The sequence below is a fragment of the Hordeum vulgare genome, chromosome 1H, assembly GCF_904849725.1.
Source record: "Hordeum vulgare subsp. vulgare chromosome 1H, MorexV3_pseudomolecules_assembly, whole genome shotgun sequence".
In the NCBI taxonomy this organism is placed as follows: domain Eukaryota; kingdom Viridiplantae; phylum Streptophyta; class Magnoliopsida; order Poales; family Poaceae; genus Hordeum; species Hordeum vulgare.
Window position 1 is genome coordinate 467,952,728 of NC_058518.1, and position 14,063 is coordinate 467,966,790.

At 45.4% G+C, this 14,063-nt stretch overlaps 1 protein-coding gene across 1 annotated transcript; it reads left to right on the forward strand.

The window, feature by feature from the left end:
- Positions 1–727: 727 nt before the first annotated feature.
- LOC123445924 lies at positions 728–2,992 on the forward strand. The gene is made up of 2 exons (XM_045122819.1): positions 728–2,215; positions 2,318–2,992. The coding sequence occupies exons 1-2, from the start codon at positions 1,005–1,007 to the stop codon at positions 2,541–2,543; spliced, it is 1,437 nt and encodes a 478-aa protein (XP_044978754.1). The 5' UTR covers positions 728–1,004; the 3' UTR covers positions 2,544–2,992.
- Positions 2,993–14,063: the final 11,071 nt, after the last annotated feature.

Consider the following 14,063-nt stretch of genomic DNA (forward strand, 5'->3'; position numbering starts at 1 on the left):
GTGCAAAGACAGAGCTATGTGCAGTCTTTGAGGGGCTGTGCCCCCCCCCCCCCCCCTGCCATTAGGCCTCGTTTGGTTAAGGAGGATTGGGGAGGTTTTGAGAGGAAGGGATTTCAGGGGATTGGGTGAATTCCTTTGTTCCACCCAATCCTCTCAAATCCCCGGAGTTTTTGCTTCCACTAGTCCTCCGAGGAGGGTTTTGAAACACATGGATAGGAAGGGATTGAAGGGGAACGGAGGGGATTGGGCTAAGAAAACCCCTCCTATCAAATGGACGCCCGAGGATCTGTGGGGTTTCTGACCCCCCGGGAATTTTCCTCTTAAAACCTCTTCAATCCCCCTTAACCAAACGAGGTCTTGGGAAAAACAGTGAAGATTATTTTTCTAGGGACTAAAACTAAAGAAAAAGTAGTCATTAGCCTCCCCAAACAATCATATTTCGTACTTTTCCCCTTGCAGTTCTTTGCTAGCGAGCCACTGATCGTTTGACCTTTATTTCAAAAGTAAGCATTCTTGATTTTGTATTATGATTTACAAAAAACAAATTTGGTTGTATTTGGGTACAAGGCTTTTTCATCAAAAAGTTGGCTACAAAATCACAAAGATCCTTTTTGTAGGGGTACAAAATCAACACAGGTCTAAGAAGTACATTTTCCACGGAAAATTTCCAAGATTTTTTTTGCTGTTCTGATTACACGGTTATAGAAATTTTTTCATCTTCAGTACACTACACTCCAACAGACAACAGTGACACTACCACTAGGACGCTTCACGCTCACGGCTCACGGCTCACGGGAGGCCGAACAAGACGGCAAGACGCGCACGCCCCTCCGGATCCTTTGGTTTAAAGCCCACCCCCCGACGCCTTCCCTTCGTTAGCGAGCCGCCTCCTTCCACCGCTGGCTTCCACACCTCCCTCGCGCTCGCGGTGCTGATCTCGAGGCCCAACCAAAGGCCGAGGGTTCTCGCCGCGCGCAGGGAAGGGGACTAGGCAAAGACAAGTCATGGGCTTCCAGGTCGCGGCCGTCGTGCCATCGCCGTGCGCGCCCTCCTCGGCGCCCTCCACTTCCTCCCGGTCGCCATTCCTCGGCGGCGGCTGCGGCATGCTCGTGAGATCCTCCGCGCCGGGCGGTCTTGTGGCGCGCCGGCGTGGCGAGGGGCGGCCCGCGAGGTGCGCGCTGAGCGCTAGCATCGACGGGACGGGAGGCGGGGACTTGGAGTTCTTGAGGAGGATCGAGGAGCTGGCGGCGTCGGCAGGGGCGCGGACGGCGGGATGCGGGTGGCCGCCGAGCCTGGAGCGGAGCGCCAGCGCCGTCGGCCTGCCCCTGTCCCTTCGAATGCTGAAGCGGAAGAAGAAGCAGCAGCAGGTGGCGCCGCGGTCGCGGTGGGACGAGCGGCTGCTCCTTGGCTCCGCCGGTGAGTCGGTGGGCCGCGCCTTCTCGTCCATGGTGCTCATCGTGCAGGAGCTGCAGAGCTTCGCGCTGCAGCAGATGCAGGAGGCCCTGCTCTGCGACGACCTGCAGGGCGTCCTGGCGCGCGCTCATGGCGAGATGCACGCCTCCTTCGTCTGGCTCTTCCAGCACATCTTCGCCGCCACCCCGGCGCTCATGCTCTCCCTTATGCTTCTCCTCGCCAACTTCTCCGTCCACTCCATGAGCCACAGCGTCGCCGCTGCCGCCGTCTCACCGACCCTGCCCGCCGCCGCGGCTGCCACACTGGTCGACGCCCAGCACAACGAGCCATCCAACCCGCGGTTCGATGCTGTCTCTGTCAAGACATTCTCGTCTGGCCGGACTGCGTCGGTCGGTGGGGGCAGCGGGGGTGGCGGCGATGTTCGCCCCGTCGCGGGCGCTTCCAGCGATGACCGGTGGGACGAATCCCGCTACAGTCTTAACCGCGTCGCGCCACAGCAACTTGCGCCGCTGGCGGGGATGGGCGCGGACGCCGCCGCCGTGGACGAGCAGGCCATCTGGGATAGGATGGCCGCGGAGGCCTCGAGCATGCAGGCCGACGCACGCGCCGATGAGTTGACGGATCCAAGCGTGTTGGGGAGCCTCGTCGCGCCGGTGGAGGCGGAGATCGAGACGGAGGACGTCGGCGAGTACGCGCGGACGGAGCAGGGATACGAGCTGGCCGTGTCAGAGGAGCCCAACAATTCGCTCATCCTCGCCAACTTCGCCCAATTCCTCTACCTCACGCGGAAGGACCACACGAGGTACGCCCTCGGCCACGCCCACCAATTGTTCGACGAAACGCCACTTCAGCTCTTTCTTTTTTTACCGTGGTTACTGATTTCGCAACTCCGTGTTGATCGCAGGGCGGAGCACTACTTTGAGCGGGCGGTGCAGGCGGAGCCGACGGACGCGGAGGCGCTGAGCCGGTACGCGACCTTCCTGTGGAAGGCGCGGGACGACGTCGAGGCGGCGGAGGAGACGTACCAGGAGGCCATCGCGGCCGACCCCGGCAACGCGCACTACGCCGCTGCGTACGCTCATTTCCTCTGGAACACCGGCGGCGAGGACACGTGCTTCCCCCTCGATTGACGCGCGGAGGAGGGGCCGAGTTCTTGCATCGTCCGCGGTGGCAGCCGGGCACGAGGCCAGACGCCGAGAGCACGGCACCATGGCCGGCCAAGCCAGGGGGCGGTGGAGTGGAGCCGAGCTAACTTTCCGTTTACTGAGTTAGGTTGAGTAGGTATGCTCAGGGGGGCAGTGGAGGCTGTGGCGCCGTGTCTCCCGTTCCGGGAATACGGCTCTTGGCCGGGAACGGGGACGATGGACGTGCAGGTGTGAGGGCGAAGTCCCGATGAGCTTGTCGGTCATCTCCCTGACATGCAATGGATGGCTGTAGGCTGGTAGTGTGGTACAAACGGGAGGAAGAAAGGCCATGGTCCATGGATATGTTGTGTATAGCAACTTGCATCCGGTAATTATGTACGTATATGAGCAAAAAACAAGTGAATAATAAGAAGGTGATGGTGATCTCCATGCAATCTCTCTCGGATCTTGTATATTTGTACTGTTGCTCTAGCCAGACTTTAGGGATTGAAATGGCCAATGTGCAAGCAAGAACATTTTCTTTGGCAATATCATGGTTTTTCCTTAGAGGAATTACAATATATCTATTAAACAAACAAATTAAAAGTACATACGTGGTCACTACATGAGACAAACATATGTCGTAGTGCGTTGTAGATCCATATGCATAACCTAATCATCGCCCATCATCGATCACCGCCGCTACTATGGCACCACCGAACACAGATGTAAAACACCTTCACACTCAAATCTGAAAGGACTACATTGCTGACCACACTATTTTGTGAACCGATTAAACGGTGTGCCGAAGGCGACGGAACCGAGTCTTTGCGACATGTTTGTCATGATCATCCCCAAGTTTCGAGTCTTTGCGACACATCGGTCAGGATCATATCCTCGAGTCTACCACATCCTGATGGCAGGTCATGATGGCGTCATCTTCATCCAAAGTGAACGGAGAAGAAGAATGCGTATGCAATCTGCCATCCTCATGACATCCAAAAACTCCGCACTAGTCCATGTTGTCGCCCGAGAAGACGTCAAGCACCAGCCACCATAACCTAACATCATCAAAACCAAGGTCCGACGAGACACACGGGCTACCTGCTTCCTAGCGCTACCGACTAAAGCATCGTCAGGATGAGGAAGAAGCGGAGCCAACTTATTCCAATGCGGCGTTGATTCCACCACCAATGCAACACTTGTGAGCAGAACTAAGCCTAACTTATCTAGTAACCGGCGCAAAGTCGTTAGGATACCAAGCCCATCAAGCCACCAGAGTTGCAACCGAAGGGGCCGAGGACCCGCACCACAATAGCGAAGAAAGGAGGCAGAGAAGATTGCCTCCCGATCACAAATGTGAGGTGGTTGACGAGACAAAAGTGTATATAAAGGAGAATCAATGGAGGTGGATGACAGTTGTGTGTGATAATGGAGATGGTGTGTTTTTGGTACCTAGGGTTGGAGGTGTATATATGAGGTGTCTTCGTGTCTTCTGCCCGTATGTGATCATCCAAGGGCTCTAAATGAGCCTTATCCACTCCCAAACACTTCCTTATTGTCCAAGGATCTGGTAGGAACAAACCGGGACGAAATCGGTGAAGAATCCCGTCTAAAAGAACAAGTTTCGAAGTTGTGTTTATATGGTAGGCCATCTTGTGTTATATTCTCCACCGGTGTCTTGGCCATCATTTCTTCATACGCACACCAATTTTGACGTTCTTGTTCTCGTTGGATTCATGAGAGCTACACAAATGCATTTCTGGTCTTAGATCTTGATTTGAAGCACTTCCAAAAAAAATCACTTTTTCACGTGAGGAACGCACCTCTCGTAGTGTAAGTCCTTTGTATTGAGCCCATCTCTGGTCCTTTGATATGCTTATTTTGCATCATGAATCAGTATTGATATTTGTGTTGATCATGTCCATTATCCATTATTATCATACAATTCTTGTGACTTTTCTCTTTGAATATGCAAGGTACATCATTGAGAGGGAAATATCTAGAAACTGAAATTTTGGACCGGGAAACCGAGAAAAAGGCAGAAAAATCAACTTGCTTCGAATGACGTGAAACTTTACGAAGAATTTTTCTAAAATATTTAAGAATTTCTGGGCCAAAAATATACGAGAGTGTTGGAAATATGCCCTAGAGGAAATAATAAAGTGGTTATTATTATTTCCTTGTTCATGATAATTGTTTATTATCCATGCTAGAATTGTATTGATTGGAAACTCAAATACATGTTTGGGTACATAGACAACACCATGTCCCTAGTGAGCCTCTAACAGGCTAGCTCGTTGATCAAAGATGGTCAAGGTTTCCTTGCCATAGACATGGGTTGTCATTTGATAACGGGATCATATCATTAGGAGAATGATGTGATGGACAAGACCCAAAACTATGAACGTAGCATATGATCGTGTTAATTTATTGTTACCATTTTCTGCATGTCAATTATTTGTTCCTATGACAATGAGATCATGCAACTCACTAACACCGGAGGAGTACCTTGTGTGTATCAAACGCCGCAATGTATCTGGGTGACTATAAAGGTGCTCTACAGGTATCTCCGAGGATGTCTCTTGAGTTGGCATGGATCAAGGCTTGGATTTTTCACTCCGTGTGACGGAGAGGTATCTCACGGCCCACTCAACAATACAGCATCACAACGAGCTTGCAAGCAACATACCAATGGACAAAGGGAATTGTATACGAGATTGATTGAATTCTTGACATCGAGCTTCGATCGATATAGATCTTCGTACAATATGTAGGAACCAATATGGGCATCTAGGTCCCACTATTGGTTATTGACCGGAGAGTGTCTCGGTCATGTATGCATAGTTCTCGAACCCGCGGGGTCTACACACTTAATGTTTGGTGTCGATATAAGCATAGTCGCGTCATTTTATTGGTGACCGGAGGTTGTTCAGAGTCCCAAATGAGATCCCAGACGCGACGAGGAACTCCAGAATGGTTCGGAGGTGAAGATCGATATATAGGATGAAGGTCATCGGAGTCCGGAAGTATTCCAGGCCACACCGAGGGAGTGACGGAATACCAAAAGGGGTTTCGGGAGACCCCGATAAGTGTTGGGGGGCTCGTGGGCCAAGGACAGGTGGCACACCAGCCCACAAGGAGTTGGGCGCCACCCACACGCTAGCTCACCTCAGCAAAGGGAGGGCCACACACCCTAGGGCAGTATGCAAGCCCAACTTGGGTGGCAAGGCACCTAGGTGGGAGGGCCCAACCCTAGCCGTCGTCCCCACCTTGGCCGTCGGCCCCTATGTGAAATCCTAGGGCGCCCTCCCCTCCTCCCTTCCACGTATATATAGAGAGGGAGAGAGAGGGAAACCACACCTGATCGTTCTACGACGCCGCCCCTCTTCTCCCTCGTAGTTCTTCTCCTCCAAATAATGCACGACGAAGCTGTGTCGAGGTGTCACCACGCCGTCGTGCTGCCAGAGGAATCGGGCTGCTACTTCACCATCGCTCGCTGGATCGAGGATGTGAAGGCGTCATCAAGCCGTACGTGTGATGAACGCGGAGGTTCCGTCCGCTTGGCGCTTGATCGGGAGTTCATGGGACGGATCATGATTGGATCGCGAAGACGTACCACTACATCAACCTCGTTCTTTAACGCTTCCGCTAAGCGATCTACAAGGGTATGTAGATACAATATCTCCTCTTGCAGATGTGCATATCCTAGGTTGATCTTGGTGAGCGTAGGAAATTTTTTGTTTCCCATGCAATGTTCCCCTACACGGAGAGGGGTCACCACCTGGGCACAAGCCATCAGGGCGTGCCCCCTAGCCGCGCCTTGATAGTTTGTGGGACCATAGCTAGCCCTCTGGGGACCATCTTCTCCTATATGGTGTGTTTTATCCTAGAAAAAAATCACAAGTTATCTTTTGAGACGAAACGCCGCCGTCTCAAGGCGGAAACCTGGGCAAAGGCCCTTTTGCTCTCTGGCAGAGAGATTGTACCAGGGGAATTCCCCTCCAGGAGGGGGAAATCGAAGCCATTGTCACCACCAATGCTTCCTCCTTCACGGGAGGACCAATCTTCATCAATATCCAACCCTAGTTTGTCACGTGTATTCAATCTTTGTCTCAAAACCTGAGATTGGTACCTGTAGGTTGCTAGTAGTATTGATTAAACCTTGTAGTTGATGCTTGTTGGATTACTTGGTGAAAGATATTATGTTGAGATCCTTAATTATTATTATTACACCTATGATCTTGAACATGTTGACGTTGTGTTAGTAGTAATTATTGTTCCTGAGGATGTGGGAGAAGTCTTGTTATAAGTATGCAAAGTTGGTATTCGTTCGATATTTTAATGATACGGATGTTGTTACTTCTCTTAGTGGTGTAATGTGAACATCGACTGCATGACACTTCACCATGTTATGGACCTCAGGGAAGTCATTTTGGAGTAACAAATAGATGATGAGTTGTGAGAGTGATATAATCTTAAACCCCAGTTTATGTGTTGCTTCATAAGGGGTGATTTGGATCCACATGTTTCTTGCTATGGTTAGATTATATTTCATTCTTATTTCATAGTTGCAGATGCTCGCAAGAGGGGGTAATGATAAGTAAGTTGTTAGTTCAAGAAATAAAAACACCTTAGAACTGGTCCACACACATATCAAATCATTAAAGTAGCGAACGCGAATCAACTTAATATGATGAACATGACTAGACAGAAATTCCCATGTGTCTTCGGGAGCGCTTGCTTTATATAAGAGAACTTTCAGGTATGTCCTTTGCTACAAAAAGTATTGGGCTACCTTGCTGCACCTTTGTTACTATTGGTACTTGTCACTTGTTATGAATTATCTTGCTACAAAACTATCTATCACTGTTACTTACAACATTTGCAGAGAATTCCTTATTGAAAACTAGTGATCATTTCCTTCTGCTCCTTGTTGGGTTCGACACTCTTACTTACTGAAAGGACTACGATTGATACCCTATACTTGTGTGTCATCAACACTCTTTTTTGGCACCCTTGCCGGGGAGTGAAGCACCTTTGGTAAGTGGAAATTGGTAAGGAAACATTTTAGCTACGTGCTGAAATCTACTGTTGCTTGTCACTATGAACGGTCACCCTTTGAGTGGCTTGTTCGGAGCATATTTGCCTCGAACGGAAGTTGAGGAAATTGTTCCTCAACCTGTTGAACCTACTGAAAATATTTATTATGAGATTCCTTCGGGTATGGTAGAGAAACTGCTAGCTAATTCTTATAACGGTTCAACATATCCTGATTACCATTTGATATATGTCGATGAGATTTGTGGATTGTTTAAGCTTTCAGGTTTACCCAAAGACAAAGTTAATAAGAAAGTTTTCCCTTTATTTTTGGAGGGAAAATCACTAATGTGGCAGAGGCTATTGGATGACATTGGATCATGGGATCGGAGTCGCTTGAAACTGGAATTTCATCAGAAGTTTTATCCTATCCATCTAATTCATCATGATCGGAATTTTATTTATAATTCCTGGCCTCGTGAAGGAGAAAGCATCTCTCAAGCTTGGGGGAGTCTTAAATCTATGATGCACACCTTCCCCAACCACCAACTCTCAAAGGAATTGATTATACAAAAAATGTGTGCTCGGCTTTCCCATGATGATCAAACATTACTTGATGCTTGTGTTGTCGGTTCCTATATGAAGAAGACTATTGAATTCAAATGGGATCTTCTGGAAAAGATTAAACGCAACAATGATGATTGGGAACTTGATGAAGGTAAAGAGTGAGGTATAAAGCTTAATTTTGATTGGGTCGAACCTTTTATGGAAACTTCTCCTTTTCATGAGTTTAGCAACAAATATGGCCTTGACAATAAGATAGTATCTTCTTTGTGTGAAAACTTTTGCTACCTATGTTGACTTGCTTAAGGAAAGTAGTTCAAATATCATTCTCCCATTGAAAAATTACGCGAGGGACATGTTAGAGTTAAGAAGGAAGAAATAATTGTTAACCACATTGATCCAATTGTTCCTACTTCCTACATTCACAAACACCCTTTCCCTGTTAGGATTAGAGAACATGCTAAAGCTACAACAGTGGTTAATAAGAGTTATGTTAGAACACCTACACCTTCTGAACAAATAAATGTTGAGCCTAATGTAGCTATAGTTAAAGATCTCCTGGTTGATAATATTGATGGGCAGATTATATACCTCTGGGATGAAGTTGCTAGAGTTGCAAAATGTGTTAGAAATAAATGAGATGAATTAGATAAAAATAAACCGGTGGTAGGCACACCTTTCATCTATATTAAAATTGGAGATCATTGCTATTATAGCTTGTGTGATATTGGTGCTAGTATTAGTGATATACCCTTCACATTATATCAAGAAATTATGCATGATATAGCACCCTATCAAATCGAATATATTGATGTCACTACTAAGCTTGCAAACTATGATACTATTTTGCCACTTGGGATTGTTAGGGATGTTGACGTCTTGTGCGGGAAAGTCAAGTACCCAACTGATTTCTTAGTACTTGGTTCGGAACAAGATAACTTTTGTCCCATCATATTTGGTAGACTATTCTTGAATACGGTTAATGCTAAAATTAATTGTGCCATTGAGAAGGCTAAAGTGAGATTTGGTTGTATTTCTCATGAGTTTAACTTCTCTAAATTTAGAAAGCACCCACACGAATAAGAATTGCCTAGTAAGGATGAAATAATTTGTCTTGCTTCTATTGTTGTACGTCCTTCAGATCCAGAAGAACAATACTTGCTAGAACATGAGAATGATATGCATTTGAATGAAGAAATGAAGAAATGAAATAGATAGTTAAGCATAATTTGCGAGTTGAAATTTTAGGTGATCCTCCTCCACCCAAGGGAGATCCCGTATTTGAGCATAAGGCTTTACCTCGTACTTTGAAATATGATTATCTTGATGGTAAGAAGATATATCTTGTTATTATTAGTGCTAACCTTTTAGAACTTGAAGAAAGGATACTCAAAACTTTAAAGAAGCCCATGGCCGCTATTGGATATACTCTTGATGATCTTAAAGACATAAGCCCCACTCTCTGTCAGCATAAGACTAATGTGGAACGTGATGTTAAACCAGTTGTTGATCACCAACGCCGTCTCAACCCTAAAATGAAAGAGGTGGTAAGGACTGAAATACTAAAACTTTTGGAAGCAGGTATAATCTATCCTATTGTTGATAGTAGATGGGTAAGTCTTGTACATTGTGTTCCTAAGAAAGGTGGTATAACTGTTGTTCCTAATTATAAAAATGAACTTATTCCAGAAAGGATAGTAACTGGTTATAGGATGGCAATTGATTTCTGGAAGTTGGATAAGGCTACTATAAAAGATCATTACCCCTTGCCTTTCATTGATCAAATTTTAGAAATATTATCTAAGCACACACACTTTTGCTTTCTTGATGGTTACTTTAGATTCTCTCAAATACCTGTGTCAAAAGAGGACTGATTCTGTGACAGCAGACCTTCCCCTGCAACGGCACCAGAAGAATGCTGCGAGCACTCTCCGACAATCGAAACTAGAAGAATGTTGTTGACGGCCCACCCGCGCGTGGGATCGCAGCAGTTTTCGAGGGTATAGTATTCGACCCAAATTTGTTGGTAAGCCTATAGGAGGTGAGAGGATACTCTCAAGTATTAGCAGCTGAATGTGTCAGATTCAACCACACCTGAAAGGTTAGTATCTGCAAGCAAAGTAGTATGATAACAACGGTGTCAGAAACAATCTGTTGACGAGAGACTATTCCTAACGATTGTATCAATGGCGCCAAGTTGCCCGTTGACGGAAATTGTCTGTTCCCGTCAACGACCGGCGTACCAAAATTGTAGCAGGTAGTAGGAGTGTAAATAGTAATAGCAGCGGCAAGGAATAACAGTAGTGACAGCAGTAGCAGGTAGCAACAATAGCAAGCGACAGTAGTAGCAACAGTAGCAGCACAGCAAGACGAGTAACAGCAGCAGAGCAAGACAAGTAGCAGCAGCAAAGCAAGACAAGTAGCAGCAGTAGTAGGACAAACTCGTAGGTAATGGGTCGGTGATTTGTTTGGATGATATTCATCATGCAACAGTTATAACACGGAGAGATATGTGGCTAGCTCCCGTTCGTCAATGTGATGTAGGCATGCATTCCGTGTGTCGTCATACGTGTTAGGGAAAAGAACTTGCATGACATCTATTGTCCATCCCTCCCGTGGCAGCGGGGTCCAAAAGGAAACTACGGGATATTAAGGTTCTGCTTTTAATAAAGAACCGGACCAATGCATTAGCACTTGGTGAACACATGAACTCCTCAAACTATGGTCATCACTGGGAGTGGTTCCGGTTATTGTCACTCCGGGGTTGCCGGATCATAACACATAGTAGGTAACTACAACTTGCAAGATTGGATCTAAAACACACATATATTGGTGACAATATAATAATTTCAGATCTGAAATCATGGCACTCGGGCCCTAGTGACAAGCATTAAGCATGGCAAAGTAGTAGCAACATCAATCTCAGAACATAGTGGATACTAGGGATCAATCCCCATCAAAACTAACTCGATTACATGATAGATCTCATCCTACTCATCACCGCCCAACGAGCCTACGAATAGATTACTCACGAACGACGAAGAGCTTCATGGAATTGAAGAGGGAAGAAGGTTGATGATGACGATGGCGATGATTTCCCCTCTCCGGAGCCCAAAACGGACTCCAGATCTGCCCTCCAGATGAAGAACAGCTTGTGGCGGCGACTCCGTATCGCAAACGCGACGAAATCTTCTCTCTTGATTTTTTCTGGGACAAAAGTGAACTTATAGAGCTGAGATTGGGGGCGGCAGAGCCATGTGGGCCCCACAAGCTTGCCATCCGCCACCAGGGTGGTGGCGGAGCCAGGGCTTGTGGCCCACTGGCCCACCCCCTCAGGTGGATCTTTGCGCAGGTATTTTTCATATTTTCCAAAAATATTCCCCATAAATTTTCAGGACGTTATGAGAACTTTGATTTCTGCACAAAAAACAACACCAAGGCAATTCTGCTGAAAACAGCGCCAGTCCAGGTTAGTTCCATTCAAATCATGCAAATTAGAGTCCAAAACAAGGGCAAGAGAGTTTGGAAAAGTAGATACGATGGAGACGTATCAACTCCCCCAAGATTAAAACCTTGCTTGTCCTCAAGCAACTGAGTTGACAAACTAAGAGAGAAAGAAAATTTTTGACAAACTTTGTTTGATCTTGTTGTTGCAACTATGTCTAACTCATAACCAGAATTTCAGCAAGATCACAAGTTAACCACATAAGCAAGTGACACAAAGGTCTCACGGTAAACTAATATCAATGGCATAATCAACTAACGAGCAAATAATAATGAGTTTCAAATACCAACACTTCAATCAAAACAAGCATGAAGCAATATGAATAGGTGGTATCTCGCTAGCTCTTTCTGAGACTGCAAAACGTAAATGCAGAGCACTTTCAAATATCAAGGGCTGACTAAACATTGTAATTCATAGCAACGAAGATCCAGTCATAGTCATACTCAATAGCAATCAAAAGCAAAGCATAAAAATGACAGAGGTGCTCTCTAATTGGTGCTTATATAAGAAGAGGATGACTCAAGAGGAAAATAAATAGACATGCCCTTCGCAGAGGGAAGCATTGATTTGGAGAAGTGCGAGAGCTCAAGCTTTGAAAACAGAGATAATTATTTTGGGTGGCATGCTTTCATTGTCAATCCAATGACCAAGAGTTCTCAATATCTTCCATGCTACTCATGCTATAGGCGGTTCCCAAACAGAAAAGTAAAGTTTTAACTCCCCACCACCAATAAATCACACTCCACGGCTAGCCGAATCCTCGGGTACCGTCCATACTAACATCAATCCGGGGGGAGTCTTGTTTTACAGTTATGTTTTCGATTTAAGCGTGGAACTGGGCATTCCAATTATCGACCCTTTTCTCGTGAATGACAGTGAATAAACACATGTCGAGGATAACACTCCTAGCATGGAAGATACCAATAGCCCCCTGTCACCACATGAGCGGTTCGAGCATGCAAAACAGATTATTTCTTAAAGGTTTAGAGAGTGGCACATGAAAATTTACTTGGAACGGCAGGTAGATACCGCAAATAGGTAGGTATGGTGGACTCTCATGGAGAAACTTTTGGGTTTATGGAAGTGGATGCACATGCAGTATTCCGCTTAGTACAAGTGAAGGCTAGCAAAAGACTGGGAAGCGACCAACTAGAGAGCGACAACAGTCATCAAGATGCAATGAGTTTGACTAACATCGAATGCAAGCATGAACAGGATATAAATCACCATGAACACGAACATCATAGAGGCTATGTTGATTTTGTTTCAACTACATGCATGAACATGCGCCAAGTCAAGCCACTTGAATCATTCAAAGGAGAATACCATCCTATCATACTACATCACAGTCATCTCAAAATCTATGTTGGCATTCAGGACAAACCATTATAAGCTCTGAGCTAAATAAGCATGGCATCAGAAACTATGATCTCTAAGTTGTCATTGCAAACATGGTTCTCTCACAACAAAGTTGAATCTGGGTCGACAAGCTAGTCATATTTACAAAAACAAAATAGATAGAGTTCATACCAGCTTTTCAGTCTGAGTCACTTCATCATATATCATCATTATTGCCTTTCACTTGCACGATCGAACGATGTGAACAATAATAAGAGTGCTCGTGCATTGGACTAAGCTGAATCTGCAGGCAAACACAAAGGAGAAGACAAAGTAATATGGCTCTTTGAAAGTTAAACAGGTATGCATGCAAGAACCACTAAACATTGTCACCAATATCTTCTACCTTGACCCAAAAAAAAAGAAAACTATTTACACAGGAAAGCTCCCAACAAGCAAAAGAAGAAAGAAAAATATTTTTGGGTTTTCTCCTTAGTTCACTTTGTTTCCGCTTTGGTTCGCCGCTCGAGTATTAACTTTGTAACTTTAATAACTAAATATTTCAGTTAACTAAATTCTTTAATCATCACGAGCACGAGAGTTTTAGTTAAGTTTACAACATTTAATCATGTGAGTAAATATTTTCAGTCTTCCATATGATTCTAAGTTGTTTAAACATGAGGCTAGTTTAATCAAGTAAATATGAGCTTGAATTCAATAGTAGCACCTGAAGCCTGTAGTAAGCAGTAAGAGTTCGAGAACCTTGAATAAGAGTTCTTTTTCTATATATATATGCGTCTTTGTGCCGGCCGGCGTACGAGTACTTTGTATGTATTCGTTTTATTAAATGCATTCTGGTTAGGATTTGATCATGGTATCACTTTGCTGTTTTGTTTTGTTTAAATCTGGTTGCAAGTTTACTGTTTTTCCACAACCATCAACTTACATTTTGGGCATTGGGCATTGGAATTTAGGCATTTATGTATAATTTTAGTTTTGGATGTATCCAATGCAAAATTACTGTCATCTGTCAAGTTGATTGTAAAATGTCTCATGAACTTCATTTCAGATGGTGATGT

Excerpts from the sequence above, each read along its gene's own strand:
- LOC123445924 (XM_045122819.1), top strand. The coding sequence starts at position 1,005 with ATGGGCTTCCAGGTCGCGGCCGTCGTGCCATCGCCGTGCGCGCCCTCC. Across the intron at positions 2,216-2,317 it reads ACGCGGAAGGACCACACGAG|GGCGGAGCACTACTTTGAGC; the intron begins GTACGCCCTCGG and ends TGTTGATCGCAG.